Here is a 17,042-nt window from a genome sequence, read left to right on the forward strand (position 1 = left end):
TGATCTCCTATTAAGCTCAGCAACCAATCCTCCTGTTGTGATAGGAAGACAGAAAATCCAGAATATATTTTCTTCAAGGCAGTCACTGACTGAAACAATAAGCCTCCTTGTACCTCTGGCACTCACAAGGCTGCAGCAGGACTGTGTGTCCATAGTTTATAGCTAAAATCAAGTTATAAGATGAAATGAAAAATGCAGGGTAATCCTAGGAGTAATCTCCTGCAAAACGAGAAAAACAATGATGTCCACACTAGCTAAAAAAAGACAGACGTCTGGTCATGCCTTTGAAATCACTGAAGTAGTCAATTACTTATAACAACAGACTGAACGCAAAGACTGTGGCTTACAGTTTCTATGAAATCAGGATAATATTGTGACTGAAGACAGAGAAATTAAAAAAAACAAAGAAACTACAAGCAAATGAGCAACAATAATCTTTGGTCTTTTACCTTTTACCAAGCCTGACAGCCAAATTTCATTTGAAAAACATCTTCCATCCCATGTAGCCTTACTAGCTTCCCGATGTTGCATGCAGTGCATGCAGCCAATGGACCGCACTCCCAACAAGCTGCTGCACTTATACATAGCCACAAAACACATGCATTGGTATTTCTGAACTATGGTGCTCCAAACATGCCAAGTAAAATAGCAGATCTACAACAAGATAATAATATTGCATAGTTTCTCACCTCCTCGTTCAATCAAGCATCTTATGAGGTTCACTTGCTTATCCGATTTGTCACACCATTGGATAACGCTGCCGATGTCAACGTCTGAAAGATTGCAGTTTTTGAAGAGTCCTCCACCTGACGGCTCTTCCCCACTGGCTTTCCCTGTTAGCAGCAGCAAAACTTTATGCCACAGTTGCTTCTCCAGCAACTGCTTTATGAAGCTGCTAGCACAGGCAGGGGAGATGTTGCAAACCACCCCTTCAGGGATTTCTGCAAGACAGTCAAGACAGCATAACTCACTTAAACCACGTAATAAAAATTGATCTCACTGTCAATTAATTTCAGAATAATGAACTAATTACAGAACGGCAAAACGCAACGCTTGCATCCTTTTGTCCTGATGCTGACAGCCAAGTAAGTTTGAACATTTTGATTTTGATTCATCACACTGAAATTTTGTGCATGTTCTGGTGGTTCTAAGTGCAAAACACAACATTAAAATAAGTAAAAGCGCACTGCTCCAGTAATATCAGCTGCAGAAACAGGGAAAGGAAAGAAGGGTAAAAGAGCAAAACCTGTATGTTAGCATTAACCACATTTTTCACGACGATTAAGTTTTGTGAAGAGGAGAAATGGGAACTTGCTGTACCTTTCAGAGAAGACAGCAGTTTCATAAATTGCTTAACTGCATCTTCCTTCAATACATTTTTATGATGTGCTCCATTTTCAACTTTGTAGAACTGGACAAACTGTTCAAGAACATCCAGGAGAGAATCTGTATCAGCTGTGTCTCTGCTTTCATTCTCCCCTGCAAAACATTACAGAAATTGAAAACCCAGTTCCCTGCTGGCACGTTTTCAGGGCAGGACTGCAATACGTTGCATCTCAGGGCTCTGAGAAATGTGCAGTGGCAGGTTAAAATCAGATGGCTGAAACTCTTACTACCAAAGCCAGTCCTGTGATGGACTTCATATCCCAAAGGATATTTGATACACTCATCGAATACACTCCTTACCATAATACGCTAAGCTGAAAATTGTCATAGTTCCCAAGTTGATCTGCGTGCAGGCAGGACACTGCTGCCTCGCAGTGATACCGTGGTTCAGAATTTTTAGAGTAGATGACTGAAACCGGTAATGTTTTCAGCACAGTTTCAATCAGGTGTCCTGAGCTTGTATGATTCCTCAGTGGCATTTAAGAAATACAGCCATAAAATAACTTGTCCTCTTAAAAGAAAAAAAAAAAAAAACACCACAGAAAAAACCTTACCACATCAAAAATCACACCTACGAGTTTTAAGAGATACTTAGGTAATGGGCAATGCCAGATTATAAATTATGTCCTAATAAATGCCCTTAAAGGAAAACTGAAAGACTTAGCCTGACTTTTCTAAAAGCTTTGAGGAATTCAAGTACGTCAAAGACAAAACAAAACACTAGCTTTATCCCTTAGGACAAAGAGACAGACAAGGTTGGTCGTCTTTTAAGCAATGAGGACTAACCTCAGGCTGTTCCCTGTAAAGCAGTGGCTTATTCTCCAGCCTCTCACTTTGCACTAAGCCTAGAAAACTCTTGGGGGCTGTGCATTGTCAAAACAAACAAACAAACAAAAAAAAAAAAACTGACCACAAAAGACGGGCTGGGCTACCCGGAACACCAACCAACACAATTACCACCAGAGGGGGATTGGTGTTAACCTTCTAACTGAGAACCGCTGGGCTAAGACCTTCTCCAGAGCAGAGATCTCTACAGTAAAGAAACACAAACTGTGGGAATCTGCTTGCCAGGAGCCATAAGATGCAAGTGCAGTGAAACCCAATGCTTTCCAGTAAACCTAGATGCAATACACACCTGAACACAGAGATGCAGTCTAAAAACTTTGCTTTTTGCCAACTTTGAACTGCCTGTGCAGTCTTTTGCTCCATCTGTGCAGTTTCAAAAGGTTTGCTTTGGGCTAATACCTATAGCACCTATATTGCTAATAGAGGTGTTACCTTAAAGTTCAGGTTGGTTAGTGCCAGGGAAAACAAGCACATCAGGCACCAAGCCATCTGAGAAAGGCCGTACTGAAGAAATGCTTTCAAGATGAACGGCATCCACGCTTGGGACTTATTTTTAAACAGCAGTCTAAGCCGTGGCTTGAAAAGATCAGCTGCAGGATCTACCTCCTCATTTCTGAACCTCAAAGTCCTGCAGGAACATCTTGCCTAACCGGCCAATCCGTCAGTTCTCATGTGGATACTCACAAGGGCTTCTCCGAATGGCCTCCTACGACTGGATCCTCTACTGGAAATGTCTGTGGCCCACTGCAGTTTCTTTCTGAGCTAGGACGTAAGTAGCAACCACGCTGTAGCACCTTCCTGCCAAGAAGGTGCATCCTGCAGAGACCCTCCAGTCCTGAGGGTAGGCAGCTCCCCATCTCCTGCCCCAGCTAGCACCTCTCGACCATACTGCAGTCCAGGCAGCTCAGGCTTGATCCATTTGTTAGGGCAGACAAGAAACTATATAAGGGTTATCCAGTCTCAATACTGTCACACTGGGGTGGTATCGTACACTTTGTACATTTTCTCATTCTCGTTTATAAGCGTGAAAGAGCAAATTCCCATTATTTGGGCAATCACACTTGGTACGTTAGTTTCCAGAATGGAAAATTATAAAAAAACAGACAAGTCGGAATCCTTTTCAGAACTGACAGGCTATTATAAAAAAGAAGACTGGAAACCAGTTTATCACCCCCATTCATGAAATCTCATATTAGCACTGGGACAATTAAGATTTGTGTCTTTCTGCATGACAACAGGTGCTTTGCAAACTGCCTAGAAATATCATTAATCACTTTTAAAACATTCCTTGAAATTTCCCCATACTCCAAGAGTGTAACTATATTTTAGCTCCCCCGCTTTGGTTATGAGAGGCTCTCAAAGTTTTTGTCTGATAGTCTGCTCTGCTACTATGTGCAGAGGTTAAAATTTTCCAAGTAGTAGAAGAATTTTAGCTGCATATCACTGACACAGATCAAAGATGGCTAAAACTTTGTGAACAAAGAGCTCTTACTAAAATGTTATTTTGTTTTAAAAAATGTCATCAACTTTTCACTCACATTTTCATCATTTCAGAGCTTCCCATTTTTCTGTCAATATTTTTTTTTTATTAAAAGCATTTTAAATATGCCACAAATACTTCAACAAAATGTTTCATTTTCCAAAAACTGAAGTGAAGGTAAAAGATCAAAACTGAAAAAGCACCAAAAAGAAGCAGTTTCTACGATGGGGGGAGCCTCACGTTAAGAGAAAAAAACCTCAGTGGCTTATAGTAACTTGTTACTTATTGCCTGATATACCAAGAAGATCAGTTGGACATCATTCACCTTCAGGCAAGGACAAAATGTTCATCATTCACTGATCAGGGTGACAACTCATAGGAAAAGTTACATAAAACCCACCTCCTATTACCAATTACCAATACAACAATTTTATATTGAAAGGATAAAATTTTAAAATGGAAAAAGCACATAGTCCATGTAGTACCTGTCCGTTTCTCAAAGGAAGTGTGTTTCTCAATGTGATTGCTGACTGCTTTTACAGCATCAAAGTTCTTGTTCTTTTTCAAGATATCTACGACGTATCTCGACCGTGCATCTGGAACGGTGGGATCAACCCCAAAATTCAGGAGCATGATCACATCTTCTGTTTGGCCTAAAACATTACATGAATAAACATGAGAGGAAGAACAATTCTCATTTTTCAAGGGTTTTGTTCTGTTTTCCTTTGTATTTTTAAATCCTGGCACAATTTCTAGCATAATTTTAACTTAAAAAAAAAAAAATCTAAATTTTTCCAGTGTCATAAGAATGAGGTACTGTTAGGTATTTTTCCCCAAAAGAAACCCCTTCAAAAAAAATAAAATTCCATCTTCATTATCATTAATTGGGAAACGAGGGCACAGAAACACAAAGTGACTGCGTGCCTCATGAGCATCTCACTGGCCAGAGGCAGTATGTGGAATTCACCTCCTCCCTTACGTCCCAACCCTGTTCTCCAGGCTCTAGGCAAACTGCCCTGTATATAAAAAAACCAAGCCAAACCAAACCAAAACAAGGGATTTTGCTACTGTTTGGAAAGTGACTCAATAAACCAGAATATTTCACATATTCAGGCACGAATATACACAACTAGGCACCGAGTTTCTTTCCTACATAACACAAAACATGATTTTCTTGGTAATAAGCCTTATAACAAAGATGTCCAGTTTGATTAAGGGCAGGTACTATTGCTTTCAGCAGAAACTACTAACCTCTATAGCATTTCACAGTAATTATTACAGATAATAAACAGAATAAATATAATGGTGACTTAAAGTCTTGACACAGTACCTAATATCCTGGAAGATTACATGCTCCTCTCTTAGCATGTCACACTGCACTACCAGGGGAAACTTTACAGCCCTGCAACCAGCTCTCTGTACTCCTCTTGCTTCAGAGCGGCACATTTGCTATAAGCCATGCCCTCAGAGCAGCTGGGAGAGAGCAGGAGCACCAAACCAGCAAGAAGACGACTGAGCAATGGCGACCAAATAAGCGTTAGACCACCACGCTTCCCCCGGGCACGCCACCACACCACACAGCAAAACCTAGACGAGGGTAAAATGATGCAGGCTAACACAAGTGTCTTTGTCAAAGCCTTATCATTCAAGCTATTTTAGGGATTATTTTTTGATAATGGGTGCAAGGGTTTATTTTTATCTAAATATTTATAAACATACACTCTATATAATATATACACACTATATAAATAAATAAACTCCAATAAATATATAAATATATACTCTATAGATAATACTGATGCTAGATAAATATAAATATAACTTCTCTTTGCCCAGAGAAGTTGTGGATGCCCCATCCCTGGAAGTGTTCAAGGCCAGGCTGGATGGGCTTTGAGCAGCCTGATCTAGTGGGAGGTGTCCCTGCCCATGGCAGGGGGGTTGGAACTAGATGGTCCCTTCCAACCCAAACCATTCTATGATTCTATGAAACAAACACATATAAAAATATATACTCTGTATATAACACATATACTATATAAATGTAATTATAAATAAATAAACTTTAATAAAAAAATAAATCTATATACACACACAGTCTCTTCTGGAAATGGGAATCATTTAGCAACAGATGGACCTTCTGCAAAAGACACGTCACACCTTTCCAGAAAATGAAATTATTTAGATATAGGCTGTGTGCATTTCATTCGTATTATTAACGAGAACCACCAGAATGTCATCACTTTTAATGAGCTTAAAGTCTGGTGTTATCTTGGCATTGACGCTTATTTCTTGTTGCCACCTGGTGGGCAGAATAAGAAATACAAGAAAAAAGCCAAGCTCAGTCAACATTAAAGAAATACCACAGAAAATACAAAGGAAAGCATTTCATTTTCCTCCTCTGCCAAGGTACACTGCTACTTAGGTTTTACACCTTCACCTATTTAAAAGAAAAGGATAGGTCCCAGGTGGTCTAATAGCATTTTAAGGGCACATCAAACTTCAGAAGATAACTTCTATGATTCTGAAAACTGCAGCACACTTGTGGGGAAATCATAACCAGTCAAACCAAAGAGCAAAGAAACTGGTCACAAATCAGGTATACAATTTTAAAAGGGAATTGTTGAAATGTTTAAATTATTAGTTACCATTACGAAGTCCACATTCAGATAAAAGGACTTCCTCATTTTCTTCCTTAGTACGAAATAGTAAACAGCAGGGTCTGAAATTTTCCTCCAGTACTCATTTTTTCGATTTGAAAAAAAAACACCACACACACAAAAAAAAAAAAAAGAATTGTATTTACTGCGTTTCTGGGAATATTCACTGGAAGATGCCACAATATGCAGGAGGGTGCATCCATCTCTGTCTCGCTGGTTGATCCTATCCTTCAAGTCTGGCCTCTGAGTCAGCAACCACCTGAAGAGATGGTTCTTTCCTGAAACGATGAAAAAAACTCCACTTGTTATAAATGTTAAACAGAGATACCTCAGAAATAGATCCTGTTTTTTAACCCTATGGAGTGGCAATATGCATCTGTATGAAACCTTTTCTTGAACATGGGGAGTAGGAGAGGGAAGAAATACTTAAACGAAATCAAAGTTAAGAGCCAGCTCCATTGTGGGGGACGTCATGAAACTCTGAGGTTGACTCACGACTCTTTAGCGCATACAGAAACTGTTGCTCCACACTGAAGCTGCAGGATAAAATACTATATTTTCGTCAAAGTAGATCTATTCAGGTTCTGAAAGACTCACATCAACCACATTCTTGCTTCAAACCATGGAAAAGAACAACCATATTAAGTTTGTACCAGTAACAGGCACAGATGATCAAAGAGCGTTTACAACATTTTTTAAAAAGTGCCTTATTCGCACATGCAAGGTTATACCTAGATGATCTGATCACCCTAGTTGGTTTTTTTTGAAAAATATATCAAAAAAGCTCTAGATGTCAGTTCTCTGATGAAGGCCACCATTGTTTTATCTTAGTTGCAGATGCCACTCACTTGCTTTGATACACAGTCTGATAACAGCATGAAGCAGATACACTCCAATGGTTTCAACTTTCGCCCCAATGGAAATTAGCCACTTGACTAACTCCGCGACTTCTTGCATCTTCTCGCCATGCCCATACAACTCAGAAGTCTGATAACAAAGAGAACAATTACAACACAATATTTCACATAGAAACAAAAGGCATTTCTTTTTCAATCCTATTTCCATGGTTTTTATGACAAGAAACAGCGGAACAATAACAATCACGCCATATGCAATGTAAAATTAAATATTTATTATATATGTAACAATTCCAGTACAAGCTCATAACAAATACATTTCTCCTAGAGATATTAATGAATCTTAAAAGAATCTTGTCCTGCTCTGAAGAGTACTGAATCTGAAGTCTATTTTATAATATTTCTATGTTTCTTCCTGTAACTGACTGCAACTTTCTGCCTCACACCTGTCTATTAAATGTCACTGTATCACAGTGCAAACATCGCTGTAACCAGATATTGTGCCTTTTAAGCTTGGATGAGGCAGCTTATGCAGGCGGTTACCCCAAAGCAAGAGAAGGCTGGAGAAACACTTGAAATTAGGGAAAGGGAATTAGAAACTGGGGGAAAGAGGTTTAGGGAACTCGGGTAACCAGTCCTTTTACAGCTCAGGAGCCCCATGGCTGGAAAGCAGGGCAAAGCCCGATTCTTATCCAGCTCAGGAAGCATCTGACATTGTTAAGACAACAATGATAATGACTGCTCACGCAAAGAAAAGGCGTTCAGCCTTAGAAGACAGATTTTTGGTGAGATAAATTCCTAGAAGGTGATCTGATAAAAGTACGCAATTTACAGGGAAGTTTACAGACCAAGACTGAAAGCACACAGCCCGAGCAGAAGGCGGCTGAACTGAAAAAGGATGTTCCAGCAAGGACTTTGATGAACATGAAGCACAAGTCTACAAGGGGTACAGCAATATGGGGAACTCTGGAGGTGGGCAGAGGAAGCTCAGACGGAAATTGAGACAATATGCCAGAAGGATCAGGACATGAGGGGGAGCTCGGAAACAGTGTTCAGACATAATTTCTCCATTTGTGCCAGTCATCTTTTTAAATAGCAGTCTTCACACATGCTTCCAACATCCACAAATAAATCTTTTTTTCTAACACCTCATGCCAAATTTTGACTGGCAAGAGTTACTGTTTGCGCACAGTTACCAAATCAAAATACAACAAATTACAGGGATTATGTAGTGGCAGCAGGGGAAGTCTGAGTTGTCAGAAAGCCACATTTTCTGATTTTTGCAAAAGAGAAGCAGTGCTTAGGGATCTTTCATCTTGATTCTTTCGAGTCTTCCACATGTACAACAAAGCCACTAGAACAGCAAGGACTTGGTGGCCAATCCAGCAACAAAGGACATACTATTTTGCAAAGGCAACCCACTTTTATCCTCCTCTTTCAATGAGGCCTTTTGATTTGTTTGCCTAGGAATGATTTTTTTTTTGTTGTTAAGACACCCTATATGTGTCTTCTAGTGCACTGCCACGCTTTACTGTCAGTGTGAGGAGCATGTTCACCCCTTGCAGGACTGTTTTGCTGCTGTGCTCCAGGCCAGGGTGCTGCTAAGAGCTGAGAACCATGGCACCTTCGCTTGGGAGCTATTTTAATCCAAGGCTCTCATGCCTTGTCCCCACCACAGCCCTGCTGCTGCCTGGCCACGGGGCTGGCTGATCCAGGACCGAACCCTGACCCTCCATTCCCACAAAAAACTCAGCAAACACAGAAGGGATGATGGAGCGTAGCTAAGTCCCATACGGGCTACTCCGCTGGCACCAACATAGCGTACCTGCCTCATGATAGCTAACCAAGACACGCTTGTGTGTACTCTCATCCACTCATTCTTCTGCTATCACTATAAGCAAGCCTATGAATAGATGTCCATTTATTTCCTTTGCCTTCCCCTTCCTTTTCCCTCTCCTCCCCTTTCCCTTCCCAGAATTACTCCCGCTCACTCTGTCAGGCACCTAACTGAAACGTGTTTATGGAAAAAGCCCCAACTTTAGATTATTATTGACAAAAGTACCACAAGCGCTGTAACAGCCAAAGGGCACATTCTGGTATATTCCATCAATATGCCCTAAACTGCTAATTTTCCAGCCAGTAAATGCCAAGCAAATGTACTATGTAGCCTACAGTTAACATCTAAAGCTTCCATCAGGAAAACCACAGTGCTCTAAGAAATCTAGTATACTTCAGCATAAAGCCTAATGGAATTTCTCTATGAATGTGTAACCGTGCCTTTTAAAAAGTAGGTTACGTGCAGCAGAACTATAGTTAATTAACTTACACACACAAATAAATGGAAGAATAAAACAAAAAAAGTGCATACAGAAAGGAATTTTTTAATGGTCCATAAGAAATGCTTCACGTAACTGCAACTGAAAAAGGCTGGGCATCCGCTGCATGAGAATACATGTACACTGTGAGATGCCTGTAGAAAGCTGGTATGTTGCAGCTACGGACACCAGCTGTTCCCGAGCGGCAGAGCTGACGGAACTACCAGCAGCTCCTGGCTCTCAGTTGGTCTCCAGCTACAGCCTGGCTCCCGAGGGGTCAGAAGCAATGGTTGCACACCCTTTCACACATTCAAAGCATTTTGGTGGGATATCCATGCACAAAAGCAGGGGCAAGGAGCAGCAAGCCCTACAAGGCCACCTAGTTCTCATGTTGGCAGAGCTTCTGGGTCTGCAGGCACACCAGGCCGACATGGCCAGCCAGCAGCAAAGCGCGTGTCAGCATGGCAGCTTCTGACAGCTGGAAGATTTTTTTTTATCCTGCCAACATAGAAAGCTTTGGAGGCTCCCAAATGCTGCAGAACATGAGGAATCACAAGATAAAGAAAAGAGCAAGTTTCAGAAGAGCAACATTAAGATCAAATCCTCCTGTCTACAGATGCCATCACCTCAGTCAAAGGCATCGGAAAGCATGTCTATAGCTACATGTATCCACCTTGCCAAAATCCTCTAAGTCATTTAGAAAGTGTCAAAGTCTTTACGGAGAAAGTTCAGCAGTTGCTGAACTTCTTTATCTTTACTTCTTTATACCTTCAGTTGGTAGGTATAAAGCAACCTACCAAAAATTTGGGGCTTTGAGGGAAGGGAAAATGCCAGCACTGTAGCCAGATCAACTCCCTGTAATCATACTCAGCACCATGAAGCAGTACAGAGACAGGCTGGCATGTATAACAGTAAGTATAATAATACCCTATCCCACGGACATCATAAACTGTTCTGGTTGGAAAACATATCCAGCTTAACTGATGTCAGATATTTTTCAGCACTGAATTCTCAGGTTCCAAGCATGACATGAATAACTTGCTGCACTTGACAGGAAGACGATTTCTTTTGATCAAATTAACGGAAATATTAAATTACATACAGAAGTTATGCAAATTCAGGATTTTTTAATGTTCAAACAAAAAGGGACAAAATAGATGATTTAATATAATCTGATATAAAGTCCATGTATTATTTTCCATTTTATTTTCCTTTGATCTGTTTCAGCCTTGCATACAAGATGGAAAATCTCTCACTAAAGTGGAGAGGAAGAAAAGAAACAGACACAAGAAAAAAAAGAAAAGAAAAAAAAAAGGATGCTACTTTACCTCAAAGAGACTCCTCAGTGATAACTGGTTGACTCTGAGATTGGTGGGCAATGCTTTCTTCTCAGACAACAACAACAGACAAGACTGGAAAAAAAACCACATTAAGTGATCTTACAAGCACACTTAGAAACTTTGCTTTTTACTGCCTCATCAGATCTTGTAGGAAAGCAAACAAGGGCTGACAACATTTCAGATCTTTCTTTAAGATCATAACAGAATACTGAATCTCCCTTTCCATTTATCAACTGAATTAATGTAATACACAGTGGACTGTGGGAAGCCGTGACTGATGAAATTTTCCTCAGAAATAAAAACCACGTAGAAAGGTGAGGCCCTAAGAGCCTCTTCAATACACCTTGGAAGTGACCCTTTGCTTTAGGAATGAAGCTTTACATTCATGAGGATGAGACTCCCCAGCTACAACAACATCCTGAGCAGAAAGCAAGAAATGCATCTTTTTCCGTTTTTTCAGTTTCCCCCAAAATTTTACCTTGCTTCTTGAAAACCCACCTAGTTTCGCCAGAGGACAAGGGAAGAACTACGGATGTCATCTACCACTAGATCAGGTTGCTCAAAGCCCCATCCAGCCCGGTCTTGATCACCTCCAGGGATAAGGCATCCACAGCTTCTGTGGACAACCTGTTCCAGTTTCTCACCACCCTCACAGTAAAGAATTTCTTCCTAATATCTAATCTAAGTCTACCCTGTTACCCTAATCTAAATCTAAAACTGTTACCCCTCAACCTATTGCTCCACTCCCTGATAGAGAGTCCCTCCTCATCATTCCTGTAGGCTCCCTTTAGGTACTGGACGGCTGCTATATGGTCTCCCTTATAAAATACAAGGTCTCCCTTATATAAAAAACACACAAATATGTATTTTTTTCCCCTCTAATTTCTTTCAAGACAAATGACTCTTGACAGCACCGTAATGATAACAGAGACAACAGCAAGACACCAGCGGGATTTCAAGTTCATTGTATCCCTTCAAGAAATTAATTTCAGAAATTATTTATCACTAGAAGTATTTTTCAAGTTGTTGAAAAACTCCAGACATTTGATGCAGGGAACAATAAATACCCACTGTTTTGGACTGTGAAGGCAAGGGGAGCTCACCCTGAGGAGGTAAGACATAAGTGGCCACCACGCCGCAGCCATAGACTCACCCGCCACTTCCCTTTCTGGGCCAGTCTTTCTATCACCGCTTGCCAAATCAGGGCATCAAACCTCGCGCTGAAAATATAATCATATGCAGGGGGAAAAGTTGGTGGAAAGACTCGTTCATCTGCAAGGATAAGCAATCAAGAAAACGATTTAGTATACGCAGCGCTTTTAAAGTGAGGGTCTCCAACTAAGTCACTTCATTGCACAGCGACAGTTTTAGCACTGGCCACCCAACTGCTATGGCACCTTGTTATCAGCGGCCAGTCTTCATTAAACAAGGGGAAAAAAAATTAATCCCTACCCTCAAGAAAAACCACTAAGCCCCAAGACATTATGAACCTTCTGGCGGTTTTTCCACTTGTGGGTGAGCCCAGCTACAGACGCTGCTGAAGATAATCAAGGTCCTTAACCCGGGGCTATGAGTTCAAGTAAATGCAGCAGGGGGACAACCTGCAATCTCCTGGCATGCCTGCAGGCCTCCTCAGACAAAGTCTGTGAACTGGACAAAAAAGCAAGTAGAAGAGGAGAGCCTGAGGGGAAGGGAGGGAGACACAGGGTGGACATTGCTCAAAAAAAGCCTACACAATGCCACAGAAAGGCCAAATTCCCTCTTTTTGTTGCTGCCCCATTACAAGCTCAGGGAAAGTCCCCCACGCTGGAATACACTGTGCTGTAAACTCAAGTTTAAGCTGAGTTATCTAATTATTTTCATACCTACCTAGCTAAAAGAAAATCATAGTGGTATGGACAAAAACCACTAAAGCTTTAGGGGTCTGGAGCTCCAAATCTCCAACCTTGTCCCCCTGACTCCAAATTTCAACCTTTTCTAACTATTCCACAATTTACATGTTCTTGTGAGGCAACACACTCCCCTGCACAGTGTTTTGGGACTGTTAGCAGCTGCTGTATACAAAGTGGACCAAGTTCACCACATCCTTTCGACTGGGCCACTCAACACATTCATAACCCTCCGACATCTGTGGCTCTAAGGACCAAATGAATGATCTCACAAAGGACACCCTACCAAGAACTTGTGTTATCATCACTACTGAAAGACTCTTAGAAAAATTAAGTTATTAATTTGATTTACCGTTGACACTTATGAAGATTCCTGCTACAAAATCAGCGATTTGAGTTCGATCTGCAGAAGCATTCAGGAGAATCAAACCTTTATAAAACATAGAAATCGCCTCATAAGAGTTTGACAACATGATCAATGAGTGTCCAGCTCTGTAATAAGCCTGGGAAAAAAAGGAGAACAAAAAAGACCATTGTTGGGAAAATGTTCAGAGACTACAAAACAAAATGTTACCATTTTTTCCTAAATTCTCTACTTATGCTATAAAAATGACATGTAGTACTATTTTTACAGCTTCCTACACACAGATCCAAAAAAAAGTGCAATAAGTATTGCAATAAGTATTCACAATAATATTCACAATAATATTCACAGTAAGTGCAATAAGTATTCACAATACGCTACTGATGTCATCACAGATAATAAGAGTAATAATTCCTGGAATACAACCTTGGAAAATAACTACAGGATGAGAGGCACACTGTTAGCAACTATATTTTAACCTCCTCTGGACAGGATTTTTTTCTTGTCACAAGGTCCAGAATATATATTTATGTTCCCACGTCACTGCATTTTGCAGTATTTGCCACAGTGCATATATTCTTCAGCCAACGGCACCCGAACACATTTATATTCACCACTGATCTAGGTTGTACTGGCTCAGAGTCACAGTGGGGTCAATTTGTTCAAACCAGATAACTGGCACGCTGCAATATAGCGCAAGTTAAATTGATATTTGCATGCAATTTTATCATATTTAAATCAAATATTTCCTACTAAAGCGTCTGGGAGACCATAGCGGTTGGTCCAGAAGACTATTTACTGTGCAAAAGAATCAATGCAAGTGTATGCCTCCATATCTTAAATATTGTACAACCGCTACTTAATCCTAACATGCAAGTATTTGAGTCAATGTGTACTTAATCACAAGTGTATGTGTAGCGTATTGTTCTGTCCACTGGAAAGACAATATGCTCTTGATCACCACACACCGTTCCCAGGAACTGCAGGCTTATTAACATGTAAAGAATATTAGGGCACGCTGCCCAAGGGAGCCTTCAAAGCAACGTCCCCATGCCAGACCTGACTGCTCTCAGTGACTGCTGAATCTCTACCGTGAGACCATTGCTGGTGAACCTCACCACGGATGGGATCTGCGCCGCACGCCGTGGCCTGACCAGAGGCCTGGCCGGTGCTGCGTCATCCCCGGGTCTCCAGCATCACAAGGGCACATAAGATTTTTTTACTTGCTATCACCTTGCCTGGGATATTAATAAAATAGTTATCTGTCTTGAGAGCATTGGTGCCTCTCTTATTGGGATCCAGAAAGAACCGCGTCTCCTGGTGCGAAAGACGGCTGCTTCATTTTCTTAAAAGTACTATTACAGCAGTAATTCTGACGCTCATGTACAGAGTCAGACACCAATTCTGGAATTTTATGCTGTAGTTGCTTATCACACCTCAAAACCAAAACACAATAAAAAGCAGATATTGACACTTGATTTAAAAAGTAAGGCATGCGAAAACTGCCAGCTTAAACATCTGAATACCTTAACATACTCCGGATCCCAGCGTAAGCTCTGGTAGGCTGAAAACACCGCTTCTGTCCATTTACCAAGGTTGTACAAGGCAGTTGATTTGTTGCAGTGTAGCACAGCTATGTCCCTGGAACACCTTAAAAACATGTTTTTAGCGTAACTGTTTAGTCACTTGAAAAAGGATGCATTGTACTTTAAAGATAGCAACAAGAAAAAAAAAAAAAACTACGTATCACCCACCTAACAAAATCAGAGACAAAAGTGGAGTTGTAGAAAATAAAGATCATTTGAACATCAGCTATAAAAAGCTCTTAGTGACATCCTAAATGATACCCTTAGTGATATCTTGGTCTCTTCTGAAGCAGAAAGCCAACCCACTGGAACAACGCAGTATGAGGATTCAGAAAGAGTTTAGACCATCTTGACACACCTAGATACGGCTCAGTGAAAGCCAGCGGCCAAGAACAGGAGAAAACAGACACAGGAATGGAAGCTGCTAGATGGAAAATGTGCTAAACACATTTTGATCACCAAAAACCAACCTAAACACATTTTACTGTATCACCAGTTGACGAAGTAAACAGAATTATCTGCATTTACACCAGCTAAGAAATAAAGAAATGTGTTTTAGAGAACAGAATATACTAAAGTATTTAACGCATCTGGTGGATCCAAGAGAGTTCCTGGAAAGAGCTGCACACAAATTACAGGACTACAGTCCATGGGGTACCAGGGAGCCTGGAAAGCCTGTCTTGCCTTTGATCAAACAAACAGTACATGCCACGGAGCTGCATCCTTCATCTTATTCCTATCTACTAATTTAGAGTCAAGGAAGTTCTTTCAATTACACGTTCAGAGCATGTTCTTGCATGCAAGCAAATCCTGAGGAGGCAACCTACGGCAAGGGGAAAGGAGATGCTCGGGAACAGCCTGCTCAGCTCCGTCCTCGCTCGCTCCTACACCCTGCATACGCCCCAGACTTATTTTACTACTTAGTCGAAATGGCTAATAGTCAAAATAAATTAATCATAGAATCATAGAATGTGTTGGGTTGGAAGGGACCTTTAAAGGTCATCTAGTCCAACCCCCCTGCAGTAAGCAGGGACATCTTTAACCAGATCAGATTGCTAAACTAATGGCTGGTGTCAAATTAGGTCAAGAGCAGTGTTAATACACAGTAGTAACAACTATTTAATAGTTAACGTAATACTCAACTATTTAATCATTATTAACATTTGCAACTGATGTTAACTGATGAGAACAAGCACTTAATATTTGGAAAGAAATACCCAAAGAAGTCTTCTGCTGAAAAATTCTTTTTAACAAATCTGAGACCAAATAACAAGGTAACTTGCATGAATAATTTTAAACATAATCGGATGACCCATGTAACAAAAGGCCACAGACATGACCAGTACGTGGCAGAATCACAGCAAGATTAATCCACAACTTTTCAGCTAAGAGACAGAAGTTACTGAACAGAAATGAACACAGTTTATGAAATATTAATTTGAGCTTTAATTACACTAATTTATAGTTGATGCTTATATAAAAATATTCAGATTAGTCACTAACTAATCTCCCACACATATGTCAGGAACAGCAATTCCTCTTTAATTATACAACTGGTACACTAAAAAGTGAGACCAAAGATACAAGGAAATCAGGTGTCAGGGCAGGAAATACAGTTCTGAGTTAACTGTAGGACTGTACAAATTTCGGACTTGTCATATGGTTTACAACTTGTAATTCAAGAATACTTACGGGACCCATTGTATTAAACAGCTGAGCATATAGAGAGCTTGATCATACTTTCTGATGGCTAAAGAGTAATTTCCATTTTTAAAATCCTGGTTCCCAGCTTGTCGCATAAGTTGTGCATATTCCATGGTATCCATGCTGATTAAGAGAAAAAAACAAAAAAAAAAATATCAAAGGCATTGTTTTATGAGATGCTTCTTTTCCTAAAATCCACTTAAATTTTCACCTTAGTTTTTGCATATTTCAAAAGGAGGACAAAAGAGCACATCTTTTTCGTTTGCTGCAGTTGGAATAGTAAAATATAACTCAGGTGACAGCCTCATCTTTGCTGCTGATGCCTCAGCTTCCCACCTATTTTTTAATCAACCTCAGCTAACCAGATCTACCACCGGTATGCATTTTTTTCAGTTTTTCTCCTCCAGTCTTAACCCATGTTTTTTTAATTAAGATTCCAAATTATTTAAATGTGTGCACCCACACTAAATGTGGGAGGAAATGGCCAACAGAACAAACAGAATTCATATGCTTAAGAAATACATGAAGCTATACATCTCAATTAATTAAACACAAAACTAATTTACTTGCTGTTTATTTGTTTTTATGACTTTTTTGTCCAGCATCTATGGCTAGACA

General features: G+C 40.3%; 1 protein-coding gene across 2 annotated transcripts in view; it reads right to left on the reverse strand.

Annotated features, from left to right (window-relative positions):
• TRANK1 (tetratricopeptide repeat and ankyrin repeat containing 1) overlaps nt 1–17,042 on the reverse strand; it is a 55,484-nt gene that overhangs the window by 25,658 nt on the left and 12,784 nt on the right. For both annotated transcript variants that reach the window (XM_074575405.1, XM_074575406.1), the window contains exons 2-11: nt 16,413–16,547; nt 14,661–14,784; nt 13,123–13,273; nt 12,035–12,153; nt 10,870–10,953; nt 7,218–7,356; nt 6,516–6,647; nt 4,198–4,365; nt 1,321–1,479; nt 690–941 (exon numbers count right to left, since the gene is read on the reverse strand). In XM_074575405.1, coding sequence (XP_074431506.1) covers nt 690–941; nt 1,321–1,479; nt 4,198–4,365; nt 6,516–6,647; nt 7,218–7,356; nt 10,870–10,953; nt 12,035–12,153; nt 13,123–13,273; nt 14,661–14,784; nt 16,413–16,547 — 1,463 coding nt within the window. The remainder of the gene's footprint in view (nt 1–689; nt 942–1,320; nt 1,480–4,197; nt 4,366–6,515; nt 6,648–7,217; nt 7,357–10,869; nt 10,954–12,034; nt 12,154–13,122; nt 13,274–14,660; nt 14,785–16,412; nt 16,548–17,042) is intronic.

The sequence above is a fragment of the Larus michahellis genome, chromosome 2 (assembly GCF_964199755.1).
Source record: "Larus michahellis chromosome 2, bLarMic1.1, whole genome shotgun sequence".
In the NCBI taxonomy this organism is placed as follows: domain Eukaryota; kingdom Metazoa; phylum Chordata; class Aves; order Charadriiformes; family Laridae; genus Larus; species Larus michahellis.